Source organism: Notolepis coatsorum (genome assembly GCF_963971535.1).
Source record: "Notolepis coatsorum genome assembly, chromosome: 7".
Taxonomy (NCBI): domain Eukaryota; kingdom Metazoa; phylum Chordata; class Actinopteri; order Aulopiformes; family Paralepididae; genus Notolepis; species Notolepis coatsorum.
The window spans coordinates 31,093,024-31,107,447 of record NC_140171.1 but is presented as its reverse complement, the minus strand read 5'-3'; the positions used below and the strand labels follow the sequence as shown (position 1 = coordinate 31,107,447).

Genomic DNA, 14,424 nt, shown 5'->3' with positions numbered 1-14,424 from the left:
ACCTATTTGTCCTGTATGCAACTTGCATAGGGTCCATATCACTGGGGAGGGAGGCACAAATGTGGTCCTTGACCAGCCTCTCGAAACATTTCATGACCACAGAGGTGAGTGCCACCGGTCTGTAGTCATTGAGACATGTTGGGGAGGGTTTCTTCGGTACAGGGATGATGGTAGACATCTTGAAGCAGGCAGGGACCACTGACTCCGCCAGGGATTGATTAAATATGGCGGTGAACACCGGGGCTAGCTGGTTGGCACAGGACTTAAGTATGCGTCCTGTTATACCATCTGGGCCTGCCGCTTTCCTGGTGTTCACCTGCATAAATGCTCTTCTCACACTGTGTTCCGACAACGAGAGAGCGTCCCCGCCCCCCCGCGGTTGCCCCCCCCCTCCACAACAGCCGGCGCGCCAGTGACGTCACTAGCCGGAGAGCTAGCGGCGCCACTGTCTACACCAAACCGAGCGTAGAAAGAGTTGAGTTTGTCCGCGTGAGAGGCGTCGTCGCTCCCCATTGAGGGGGCGCTGACTTTGTAGTCAGTTATTGTCTTCAGTCCCCGCCACAAGCCTCTTGTGTCGTTTTGTGCCATTTGTGTCTCCAGTTTATCAGCATATGACCTCTTAGCAAGTTTAACAGCCTTGCACAGAGTATAGACTGAAGCCTTGTACTCTTCCATATTTCCTGACTCTCTGCCCAGGTTGTAAGCAGTGGTGCGAGAGTTCAGGGCTGCTCTAATAGTACTGTCCACCCACGGTTTCTGGTTTGGGAAAACCCGCACCTTTTTCGTGAGGACAATACTATCAGCGAGTGTTGATATGAAGCTCACAACGGTATCTGCATACTCGTTGACGTCACTGGCACTTCCTCAAAACATATCCCAATCCGTGTCTGCGAGTGCGTCCTGGAGCGTGGCCTCTGATTCGTCATTCAATTTTTTTGTCTCACGTGACAGGACGGCATCACGTGATCTTTGTTTGTAGGCAGGGAATAATAAAATGGAGTCGTGATCGCTCGAGCTTGTGGACCCCGTCAATGGCGGAGCTGCTACCGCCTTGTAGCCGGCTCTGAACGGGGTGTAACAGTGGTCGAGTGTGCTCTTCCCTCTTGTGGAGCAGGCGATGTGCTGAAAAAAGGACGGCATCACTTTCTTCAGATTCGCCTGGTTGAAATCACCAGCCACGATCGTCGCCGCGTCTGGGTGTTTGATCTGGTGTTTATTGAGGTGGTCGTGTAGTTCCACCAGCGCTTTGCCAGTATTTGCCTGTGGGGGGATATATACGGCGGTCATGAGAGGTAGCAAGGTAAGGTAAATCACGGTGTTTCACATTAGGATTTAGCATCCCAATAGGCCCCCCTTTTTACGGGTTCATTCAGTAATACAAATAATAAAATAGACAGAGCAAACAAGTGCGGTTTGATTCAGTTTAAAAATAGGCAATACTAAAAATGTTTGGTTACCGGCAGAGCCTAACAGTTTTTGACCGTCGCCACGGCATCGTTGTTTGGTGAATCGTTTTGTTTGTAGTTAGGAATGTTATGTTGTGCAAGGTAGTACCATTGGTGTTTACTTCATATCAATGCAAATTGTGCATTGATTATTGTTTCGTGTAAATAAACCCATTTGGGGTATTATTGCAACAGACCTTGTGGACATTCTATTTTTGGATCAGACGAGTAGTAGTTGATGATGGCGCCGCTCCGACCGGCTGCCTCTCTGTTCGCTCCGTCGAGACTGTGTTTACTTTTGTTAATATTTATAGTTTTTAGAGTTTTGTGCGTACCAACTGTTGGTGCATTTAATGTATATGACCGTCAGTCACTCATAGACATTGGATTACGGGAAACTTACCAACTGGATTACTCGCTGGATCAGCTTTCCGAACCGCATCAATGGCCTGAAGAAATTCTCCGGAGATTAGGACCAGACCCTTTGTTCCCAGAGCCCAGGAAAAGACGACGAGGAAAGAGGGCTGGGATCCGTAACAGGCTGAGATCCAGACGCCACCGTACACCACTGCCCAGTATATTGCTAGCCAATGTACAATCAATAGACAATAAACTGGATGACATCCGAGCAAGGATTCAATATCAAAGAGACGTTAGGGACTGCAATGTCCTTTGCTTCACCGAAACATGGCTCACACCGGAGGTTCCAGATCACGCAATTCAACCAGCGGATCACTTCTTTATCCATCGCAAGGATCGGTCATCAGAGTCCGGTAAACAACGTGGAGGAGGTATTGCCTTCATGTTTAACAAAAATTGGAGTGATCCAACGAACGTGAAGGAAATATCCAACCACTGCTCCCCAGAACTGGAATATATAACCATCAAGTGTCGTCCTTTCTTCCTCCCGAGGGAGTTAACGGCGATCGTCCTGATCGGAGTGTATATTCCACCGCAAGCCAGCAACAAGGTTGCGCTCTCCAGACTACACGACGAGGTAAATAGAATACAAGTGGCTAACGTTAACGCCGCCATTTTAGTACTGGGAGATTTCAATAGCGCCAATCTGAGAAAGGTATTGCCTGACTTCTATCAGCATGTGACTTGCAACACCAGAGGCGGTAACATCCTAGATCACTGTTACACGCAATTTAAAGGTGGCTACAAGGCTCATTCTGATAGTGGCTTTGGTAAATCAGATCACGCGTCAATTTTTCTTTCACCAAAGTACAAACAGAGAATTAAAAGTACTCCCGTAGTCTCGCGAGAGGTGCAGAAATGGGATCTGACGTCAGAAGAGACGATCCGGTCAGTGTTTCACCACACAGACTGGATTGTGTTCCGCGACACAGATAACATTAATGCCTACACGGAGACAGTGCTGGACTATGTTTGTACTAGGGTGAAAGAAACAATCCCCACTACCAAAATGAAAGTTTACCCAAATCAAAAACCCTGGGTAGACAAATCCGTCCGTGAAGCTCTGAGAGAGCGCACCAAAGCATACAATGACGGCCTAGTGGCAGGCAACATGAATGACCACAAGGTGGCGCGACACAACGTAAGGAGGACAGTGTCAGAGGCCAAACGGCGCTACAGGGATAAAATTGAACTCCAGTTTGAACAAGCTGACTCTAGAGCTATGTGGCAGGGGCTCAAAACGATGACAGACTACAAAGGCGCCTCCCTCAAACTGAACAGTGACATCTCCTTAGCAAACGACCTCAATACCTTCTATGCAAGGTTTGATGCTGGTAATAACAACACCAGCTCACAAGCCTCGGCAATGGGGGGGGGGGGGGGTCGGCTGCTGATGGAGGCGCAGTGTTCAGGGTAACAGAGCATGAGGTGAGGCGGACCTTTAAGAAAGTGAATATCAGGAAGGCAGCAGGTCCGGACGGCATCCCCGGCCGCGTCCTAAAAGTCTGTGCCGACCAACTGGCCCCAGTATTCACTGACATATTTAACCTGTCCTTAGAACAGGCTGTCATCCCCACCTGCCTGAAGAAGTCCACTATTATCCCTGTACCCAAAAAATCCAAGCCTGCTTGCCTCAACGACTACCGCCCTGTAGCTCTCACCTCCATAGCCATGAAGTGCTTTGAGAAGCTAGTAAAGGGCTACATCTGCTCCTCCCTCCCCATCAACATGGACCCCCTGCAATTTGCATACCGCCCCAACAGGTCCACGGAGGACGCCATATCCCATGTGCTGCACACAGCAGCATCACACCTGGACAAGAGGCAGGGGAACTATGTGAGAATGCTATTCATCGACTACAGCTCGGCATTCAATACCATAGTCCCCTCCATACTCATAGCCAAGCTCAGGGACCTGGGCTTGGGCTATGACCTCTGCCAGTGGGTCTTGGACTTCCTGACTGGCAGACCCCAGGTGGTGAGAGCAGGCAACTGCACCTCCTCATCCATCACCCTCAACATAGGGGCCCCCCAGGGCTGTGTTCTGAGTCCCCTCCTCTACTCCCTGTACACACACGACTGTGTGGCTCAGCGGAGTAGCAATACAATCGTCAAATTTGCTGACGACACAGTGGTGGTGGGCCTGATCTCTGCCAACGACGAGAGGGCCTACCTGGAAGAGGTCAAGGTCCTGGCGGGATGGTGCCAGGAAAACAGCCTCTCCCTGAACGTCAGCAAAACAAAGGAGATGATTGTGGACTTCAGGAGGTCGGGGGTCAAGGACTACAGCCCCCTCAGCATCGACGGGGCACCGGTTGAGAGAGTCAACAGCTTCAAGTACCTCGGAGCCTACATATCCGAGGACTTGACATGGACCACACACATTAACAGTGTGGTGAAGAAGGCACGACAACGCCTCTACTTCCTCAGGCGCCTAAGGAAGTTCCAAGTCAGCCAGAAGATCCTTAAGAACTTCTACTCATGTACAATAGAGAGCATCTTGACCGGCAACATCACCTCCTGGTTTGGGAACAGCACTGCAAAAGACCGAAGCAGACTACAAAGAGTGACACGTTCAGCCGAACGCACAATTGGAGGGGGGCTCCCCACCCTCCAGAACATTTACTACAAGCGTTGCAAGGGCAAGGCTAAGAGAATCATTAAAGACTCCAGTCACCCGAACAACTGCCTCTTTGAACTGCTGCGGTCAGGCAAGCGATACCGGAGTCTCAAGGCGAGCACAGAAAGACTCAGAAGTAGCTTCTATCCCCAGGCCATCAGGCTGCTAAACGAACAATGAATGAACACTACACAACAACAACCACCAAACGCACATAGCACACACATCCACACGCACACACTCACTTTAAACAAACACACTGTAGCACCCACTCCACACACTTTATAGCACACACCCACTTTAAACAAACACACTGTAGCACCCACTCCCCACACTTTATATTTATGGATGAAGGATTGCACTACAACTCGTACACCTTACTGTAAATTGTACCTAAAATTGTACCTCATCCCATTTCTGCTTTGCACTAGATAGTACTGTACATTAGTACACTGCATAGTATTGTGTATTGTATATTATATGGTAACTCAGAACATTGTACATATGTCTATACCGAACACTGTGACCTCATTTTCTTCTTCTAAATTCATGCTATATTATGTTATTATGTTATTTGATACTATCTTGTCTAGCACAGTCTCTGGAGCGTAACAGTAAGAAGCATTTTGTATGAAAGTATTCTGTACTTCTGTATGACAACTATTAAAGAACTTGAACTTGAACTTGAACTAGCCTTCATGAGCCACAGATGCGTCAACTCATGTTCTAGCCGGTTCCAACTTATGTTCTCCTCAGGGCTTTATAGATTTATTGTTTTGTTTAATCAAGTTAGGCCCTTATAGTGAGTGTCCAGTGGCGAAGCACATGTTCACTATGAGTCAGGGGCTCATATAAAAGATTTATGAATCTGACCAAATTCAAGCCGGGAATTTAGAGAAATAACAGCCGGCCCTTTTAATCAGGTTCAGGCAGAGAAGCACAGCTCTATTCCTACTCTTACGTAAGTCAAGGATTTGAGTATTTCTACTCTTACGTAAGTCAACGATTTGAGTATTTCTACTCTTACGTGAGTCAAGGATTTGAGTATTTGTTCTGAATGGTCCTTATTGGGTAAACGCCATCTTTCTGTTACTTTAAGCAGATTCTTACAAAACAGTCCTACAAGACAGTCCTACAAGACACAGCCCAACAAGACACAGTCCTACAAGACACAAGGTCAGTGAAGTCCACGACCACAACACCAGAGGGAGTTCCACAAATCATGTTCAACCCAGATTAGGCTCAAACAAGGGACTAAACACATTTCGCAATTATGCCACAATAATGTGGAACACCCTACACACAGCCGTAAAGGAATGTGAATCCCTACCCTCCTTCAAAACCGCTCTCAAGAGGGCGGCTACGTGGTGCAGTGGGCAAGGCGCTCACCACGAATACTGGAGACGCTGGGTTCGCCTGTTCGAGCCCAGCGCTCCACATTGCTTTCAGTTTAGCTGGTCGTCCGTACTAATACACATTGGCAGTATTAGGGGGTGGGAAACTGATGGGTGGGGATCGGGCGTTGTGGACAGCGACTCCTACTCCTGACTTAGTCCACATTGCAGCCGGCTTGTGGGAGGCAAGAAACAGCGTTCGAGACAGGGGAGGGTTGAATTGGATGATACGAAATTGGGATGAGAGAAAAATAGAAAATGGGAGAAAAAGTGGATAAAAAAAAAAAAACGCTCTCAAGAGCACCTACGGGTGGCTGCAATTAGAAACTGGCCCTGGTAAATGTCAACCCAACCCCCTCCAATGTGGGGCGACAGTAGCTCAGGAGGTACAGCAGTCGTCTGGTAATCCGGAGGTTCCCAGTTCGATTCCCTCTCCTCCAGGGCAGTCAAAGTGTCCTTGAGCAAGACACTTAACCCCTAATTTCTCCCGATGTGCAGGTTGGCACCTTGCATGGTTGTCTCTGCCATCGGTTTGTGAATGTGTGAGTGAATGGGTAAAATGTGAGGAACAAATTGTAAAGCACTTTGGATAAACACGCTATATAAAAATGCAGCCATTTACCATTTACCAATGTACAGTTTCTTCCCCTTCGGGTGTATATATTTTTTTATGATCTTTTTTTTTATTTATTTTTTTATCTACTTTTTTTCCCCATTTTCTATTTTTCTCCCTTCCCCAATTTCGTATTGTCCAATTCTACCCTCCCGTCTCGAACGTTGTTGGCCATGCCTCCCACAAGCCGGCTGCAATGTGGACGAAGCCTTGCATCACGGGTCCCCTCCGGTACTCGAGGAGGCAGCCGTCGCATCTTTTCACCTGCACAGCGCGATCTCTCAGCGGCGAGGGTCTGCGTGGGAGGGACACGCCGCCCCCGTCGCCTCCTGATTCTACTGCGCAGGCGCACCAACCGACCTGTAGGAGTCGCTGTCCACAACGTCCGATCCCCACCCACCAGCTTCCCACCCCCTAATGCATTAGTATGAACGACCAGCCAAGTTGGTAGCAACGCCGAGAGCTGTGCTCGAACCCAGCATCTCCTGCGTTGGTGGCGAGCGCCTTGCCCACTGCGCCACCTAGCCGCCATGATCTCTTTTTCTTAAACAGTACTGCATATTTGTATGTCATAAATGGTGAATTGAAAATGGAGGACCCTTATGTAAACAAGACGGAAGTCTTTCTGGTCTGCATCCTCGTAGCAGTTGTTTGTATTGAGCCGTACTGTATTGTACCCATTCTGCAATCTGTTAATAAAGTTTTCAATTAATCAATCACACAGTCCTACAAGACAGTCCTACAAGACAGTCCTACAAGTCTTAGACAGATGCTTTACTCTGCTGCAGTGGTTTTCAACCCCCACATTGTTACACACTAGACTGTGTGGAGCCCCATGTGATGAGCTGTAGTCTCAGGGACCACCATCTGAGAGAAGATGTGATTTATTCCAGAACCTAGAATCAGAATAGTCTTCTCTCTCCAACGTATAGCGAATTTAAATAAGTAAACGTTGAAAGCCACAGCTCTATTGTAAATGTAGTAACAGACATTTACCATTGGAGGGTGTGAGTGTACTGCAGAAAACAGCTGGATGATGTGCCAGAAGGGGGCGCCTCTGTTGAATCTGAGGCGGGAGAGAGAGGGAGAGAGAGAGACAAGAGGGAAATAGAGAAATAAGAGAAAAAGAGAAAGGAGAGAGTGTTACTATCAGCTCACTCAATTTCCTCCATATGTTTATGTTCTAATCTGCATCCCTCACTCCTTTGGTAAACCAGGATGTTGGCATAGTAGAGGGTGCACATCTTGTAATTTTTTTTTTTTAAAACAGATGGCATCTAATTGCTTTACTGGGCTGTGGCTTATTGGTAGGAATGAATGCACTGCACTGCACACACACACATACTAAAACCCGAAACTCTACAATGATTATCACTTTATCACCAGTACAGAAACGTGAGATGCAACTAGGAAATATGATCATGTCTATAGATCTGTGTTAAAATACATTATTCTATGTTTTATAGCCTTGACTAGTTAATATGATCAACTAGTATACAACAGTCTTAACAGTGTCTCTTAACAATGACCAAGGTCAGGAGATATGACATTTGGCCTATTCTCCAGTTATAGGGCATATTTTTTGTTTACCTTTCTTGTCATATCTGGTATCTTATGTACGTCATGTCGATTATGTATTTAATGTATGTCTGACCAGAGCTCTCTCTCACTTTCTGGTCAGACGTTTGTGTGTCTGATTGTAAACTGAGCTCTGTTGGCCACAGGAATAAACTATGTTCTATATTTTCATATACAAATTGACTCGTCTGAATTCCTACAGCTTACCGTCTTGGCTCATTTGAAATGGGATACAGAGGCTTGACCACCAGCGGGCTAAAGATGTTGGTGATTGCGTTAGAGCATTTCAGGGGAGCATAAATCTTTCCCCGATTAGAAAAATTAGAGGTCTAAACTAGGACATAGTACCTGTCAGAGCTATTGTTCTTTTCAATTAATATATTACTGTGTGCTTGGCAGACTAGCTCCGGGGTTCTTACGAGGGTACTAAATACTTAGTTTCAAGCAACAGTTTGTGACTTGCATTTGGGACTTTATCTGGTCGAACTGCATATTTTCAAAAGAAAATTAGGGTAAAATGGTACTCCAAATAGTTCAAGCAACAGTCCCGATAAGGCGAGGACTGGACTTTGAGTATTCAAAGATCTTTAAGCACTGCTCTGTTCTATAAGGTTTAATTCCATTTGAGTCTGTATGACCCGTTTCAGTTGGTTTTTCCCACGGATTGGCAAGCAGGACACCATGTTTCTCGACCGCTCTAGCATACCTATGGGACGGAGACGGTGAGTCGAGGGTGTTGACCCGTTTCAGTTGTTCATGCATGACCTACCGTCCATATCGCCATTCAGTGTCTATATGACCTGTTCAGTTGCTCATATCATTAGCCAATCAACAGCCATCTCCCGCCTCGACTACTGCAACGCACTGCTTGCTGGCCTCCTGGCCACCAAGCCTCTTCAACTCATTCAGAACGCAGCGGCCCGCCTGATCTCAAACCTACCGAAGTCGGCCCATGTCACCCCACTTCTTAGGGACCTGCACGAATCCGCTTCAAGGCCCTCGACCTGGCATACCGTGCGGCAAAGGGAACCGCTCCCGCCTACCTCCGGTCAATGGTCTCTAACTACACACCCTTAAGACTAGGGATGTCCCGATCACATTTTTTTGCTCCCGATCAGATCCCGATCATGTGATTTTGAGTATCTACTGATACCGATCTTTCCCGATCCGATAATTTTTTTTTTTTTATATATATATATTTTTTTTTAATCTTAATTTCTCACATTACATTCACCCTGAATGTTGACGTTATCCAGGTGAAAAGTTAACTTCATTCAAGCGAGGCATTGTAATCCTTGACATAAATCATTTGATGTATAATTAAATCAAAGGAAATGCGTTTGGGTCTGAAGCTGGATACTATTGGTTTGTTTTGGCAAAATTCTTCTGCTCTGTGTGACAATAAATAAATGAATGATGATATGCAATTTAAAACCAAAACTAAGACCTCAGTATGAGTTTAAGACGTGAACATGGTCATGTTTGTTGAATAAAAAAAAATAATCATGTGATTCGGAAAATCACGTGATCGGCCCCGATCCCGATCACGTGATCGGGACATCCCTACTTAAGACCCCTACGCTCTACATCCTCTGGCCGCCTCAGACCTACTCCTATCCGAGCTCCGGGAGGGTCATCAAAGAGAAGTCGCCTATTCTCAGTCCTTGCCCCACAATGGTGGAATGAACTACCCAACCCAGTTAGGACAGCAGAAACCCGTCCAATCTTTCGCCGTCGACTAAAGACGCACTTCAATCATTATCTGAAAAAATATATAATAATAATAAAAATAATCTAACCCTAACTAACCTTACTCTCATGCACTTGTCCTAATAAACTAACCTACACTGTAGCACGCAACACTTTGATGAACATTGTTACTCAGCTGAGTTGTACCCTTCCTGATGAACTTGTAAGTCGCTTTGGATAAAAGAGTCGGCTAAATGACTAAATGAAAATGTAAATGTAAATTAGCGCTTTGACCTAACCGTGTGACCTGTCCAGCCACCATGTGTGACCCGTTTGTGCCGGCGGAAAGACTCAGAGGAAGAGACCGCTGCTTTGCTCGTCTGTGACTTGTTCTAGAAAAGGTTAGAACTGGGCTTTTGATAAATATCAAAGGAAATTGGGAGCTGCACTGCTCGTAGAGTTGTTCTATTAAGTAAGTTAGAAAACTGACCTTTTTTTTTAAAGCACGCTTTCCACTATGGGAGGGGGGGGGGGGCGATAAGGTAAGATGTTATGAGGAAGGAACAAGTCAAAATACAGAGGATATTTAAAAAAGTAGATGAACAGAAGAAGGAAAAATAAAAGGGAAAAAAAGAGAAAAAAGGTTTATTGCACTGTACTAAGTTGACTCTGTCTATTGCTTTTTATTACAGGTTCAAAACTGTCGGGTATTAAACTGTGTGTGTATCAAACAAGAAAGACTGTCAGGCTTTAAAACTGTGTATGACCCAGGCCTAGAACTGCGCCCAGAGAGGGAACTGCACCCTGAGAGGGAGGGTTTGCCCTGCGGGAGGTTTTTGGGTTGAAATGGGTATCAAACAGGAGGGAAGACGTGTTTTAAACTGTGGATACCGAACAGAGGTAAAGACGACTTTGAACTGTTAAACAGTAATCCAGAAAAAGTTTATTGCACTGTAAACACTGTGTGAATGTGCATGAATGTGAAAAATTTTAAGAACAGGAAAAAAAAAATTTAAGCGTGGAAAATGGAAGCTGAGAGAAAAAGAAAGAGAATGGATAGTGAGGAAATACAGAGCTGAATCGCTCTCTCTCTCTCCCACATATGTATCCCTCCTTTGTCGCTTCTCAGGGGGGTCCTCCCATCTCTATGCCAAACCAATCCCCACCGGCCTACTGATCCAGAACCAGAGGAAGCTGATCCCACTGAACCAGAGGAAGCTGAGCCCAGCTTACCGCAGCTGACCCACTGCTCCAGGACTAGGAGGCAGATGCAGCTGACCCCAGCTGACCCCACTGCTCCAGAACCAGAGGCAGATGCAGCTGACCCTACTGCTCCAGGCCTAGGAGGCAGAGGCCCAACCGGACAGTCAACAGCAGAGGCGCCTGACCAACACCCAGCTATGGGATGCAGCTGAAACCATCAGAACAGCCAACAGCATCCCAGAGCCTAATAGTATCACTGGACTTTTAAAGCTACAGAACATCACCACCCAGCTATGGGACAGTTTTTCCAGTGGGGACAGCAACGTTATCGCTGGCCAAAGAAGAAAAAAGAAACCCAAGAGACAGTTCGCCTGTTTCAGTTGTGAAACGAACCAAGAACAATGTACAAGGACAATGCGAAAGAAGAAGACCATGTGGGACGACCGAGAGAACCATCAGACCTGGACCAGCCCGGGGGTATTTGGATGGCGGAGAGAGAGAGGGACACCTCCTGAGATTCTACAAATGAGGCAAGTTAAAACACAGACTACAGACACTCAAAAATATTTGGTAATTATACTGGACTTTGTTTTGGAGTCTATTACTGTCAGAATGTTAAATGTTTTGCAAATTGAGTTATTGGTGATAAAAAGGTGTTTTTGTTTTGAGTTGGGTTTTAAATTCACGTTTACAAAAAAATGCACCTGAAATTGTATTTCATTCTTATTGAGATGTAAATCCTGATCTACAGTCTAATATAGATGAGGATGCAGCACTAACAGCAGCTATATAGACATTAGTGCATTTCCACTGAGCACACTCCATCTCCTTTTGCAGATGTACAACATCATACTAGTGTTGTGCCGAGGATCACAGATGGCTGACAACCATCGACCACTGAGCCCAACATCGTGATTTATTTGTAAAATTCACTGGTATATTCTGCAGTCACTATGACTAGTATTTAAAACATAAATTTTTATAATCAGATGATCTGCATAATGAGGTCGTTTTTCTTAAGGCTATAGGGAGGCATTTAGGCATTTGTCTGAATATTCTTGCATATAATCCTTTTTACATACCTGTAGATACTATATCTATATCTGTACATATCCCTTACGTACTCTTACTACTCATACTGCTGGCCAGTATGACTTAATACCATAGTGTCTTTATACATGTATCACTGTACATTATACTATAACACTGTACATCTGATTAGCACGATTACTCATTACATTTATATATTTTATACCCAGTTTAATCACCTGTACATTGTACTGTATATGCACTTTACAGGTTACATTTGCACTCTGGTTGGATGCCAAACCTCTTTACGTTGTAGTGTTTTTTGCTGTATAATGACAATACATTTTAATATAATCGAATTTAAAAGACCGAGTGAGAAGGTGGGGATGGGGCTGTGAATAGTAATTAATATCCAACATTCATATAGATTGTGCTCTTGCTGTGTGTTAAATGCTTGCTGGTTGGTCTCAATAAAAAACCCAATCACTCTGCCGAACATAGCAGCCTGTATCGACCATAATAAATTCATAGGGAACACTTCATCAGTTTAGCCAACAGGACACATTTTCTGTTCCACATCCAATACCCTTTTGGCTTAGTCCTGTTAAGTTAATATCCATAATTATATTTTCTACCTGGCATCTAGCCACGCTGAGGGGATGAAGTCATAAGCCTGCTCAGCTTGAGACTACAGTATAGATCTACACAAGGCTTTCTGACTTTTACTACATACATATAAAAGATGAGATTAAGAGGCCATTAAGTTTCCATCTCCATGTGAATACAAAATTCAGTGCCTCATGCTCTATTGTGGTGTGTGATTTTATATCAAATCCAATGGCTGGCCTGGGACACACTGTTGCTACTGCAGCTGAACAAAATGACACACTTGGGCAAAACAGATTCGAGGACATTAGATTTTTTGGAAAGAAAACGTTTTCTCGCCTGTGCAGAAACAACAGTTTTATGGATGGATTGGTAATGTATCAGTCAGTTCTAGAATTTCACCCACGGACACAAATCTGGCAGAGGAATCTGGTTTGTTGTCAAACCAACAAGCTCCTCATTCAAACTCAGGGCATTATGGGGTAGAACACATAGTAGCATACTACAAAAACCTAGGGGTCCACAAAGACGACTTCAAACTTGAAATGGTAACAACCGATGAGGTACTCAAAAAATTGAGCGCCCTCCAACCTAACAAGGCCACTGGCCATGATAACATCCCCTCCAAATTCCTCAGAGACGCAGCAGCCGCCATCACCCCAGTCATCACACACATAATAAACCTCTCTATAAGACAGGGGCACGTCCCCAAGGACTTAAAAATTGCGAGAGTGACCCCTCTACACAAAAAGGGCAGCAAATTAGACCTAGGCAACTACCGCCCTGTTTCTATTCTTACCTCCATCTCGAAAGTCATGGAGAAAATAGTCTACGAACAGGTCGAAAAGTACCTGGCGGAAAAAAACCTAATCTACGAATTCCAATCTGGCTTCAGAACGTCCCACTCCACTGACACATGCCTCCTCTATTTGAACGACCACATCAAACAAGAGGTGGACGCTGGCAAATACTGCGGCATGGTCATGCTGGACCTACAAAAGGCCTTCGACACTGTCAATCACTCCATTCTAATGGACAAGCTAAAAGCAATTGGTTTTGATAGCCTATCAGTGAGCTGGATGCAATCCTACCTGGAGGGGAGAGAACAGATGGTAGAGGTAAACGGTACTCTATCCCCCCCCCTCACAGTGAGCTGTGGTGTACCACAAGGAAGCATACTAGGACCGCTACTCTTCCTAATTTATGCAAATGACATGTCGTCAGCCTGTGACTGCAACTTGTTCCTGTTTGCGGACGACTCAGCCCTGCTGGTCTCTGACAAGAACAAATTGCAGGTTGAAAAAACCCTCAGCACGGAACTAGGCAAAATCTGCATATGGCTCGCTGATAACAAACTATCATTACACATGGGCAAAACAGAGTCCATTCTCTTCGGTTCAAATAACAAACTCAGCAAGACCGACGGCTTCTCAGTTACAGTGGGTGACAATATTGTCACAAGGAAAGACGAAATTACCTACCTGGGTTCCATCCTAGAGGCAAATCTTTCCTGTGACAAAATGGCATCCAATGTAATAAAAAAAGTCAACCAACGAACTAGATTCTTGTACCGGATCTCCTCTCTGGTAAACAAGAATACCCTGAAGACTCTGGCAGGAGCACTCATTCAAGGGTACTATGACTATGCGTGCACCTCATGGTACCAAAGCACCTCAAAGGCGCTTAAAACAAAATTACAAACATCACAAAACAAACTGGTCAGACTACTACTTGACCTGAACCCCAGAACCCACCTCACCCCTGCCCACTTTGCCAACCTAGGATGGCTTAGAGTAGATGACAGAGTACAGCAACTTGCAATGGGCCT

The 14,424-nt window shown here is 45.4% G+C and overlaps 1 protein-coding gene across 1 annotated transcript in view; it reads right to left on the bottom strand.

The window, feature by feature from the left end:
* The window catches only part of LOC311232297 (calcium uniporter protein, mitochondrial-like), a 75,800-nt gene that overhangs the window by 12,759 nt on the left and 48,617 nt on the right, over window positions 1–14,424 (bottom strand). The window contains exon 2 of the mRNA XM_084319048.1: window positions 7,488–7,557. Within this exon, the coding sequence (XP_084175174.1) occupies window positions 7,488–7,557 (70 nt within the window). The remainder of the gene's footprint in view (window positions 1–7,487; window positions 7,558–14,424) is intronic.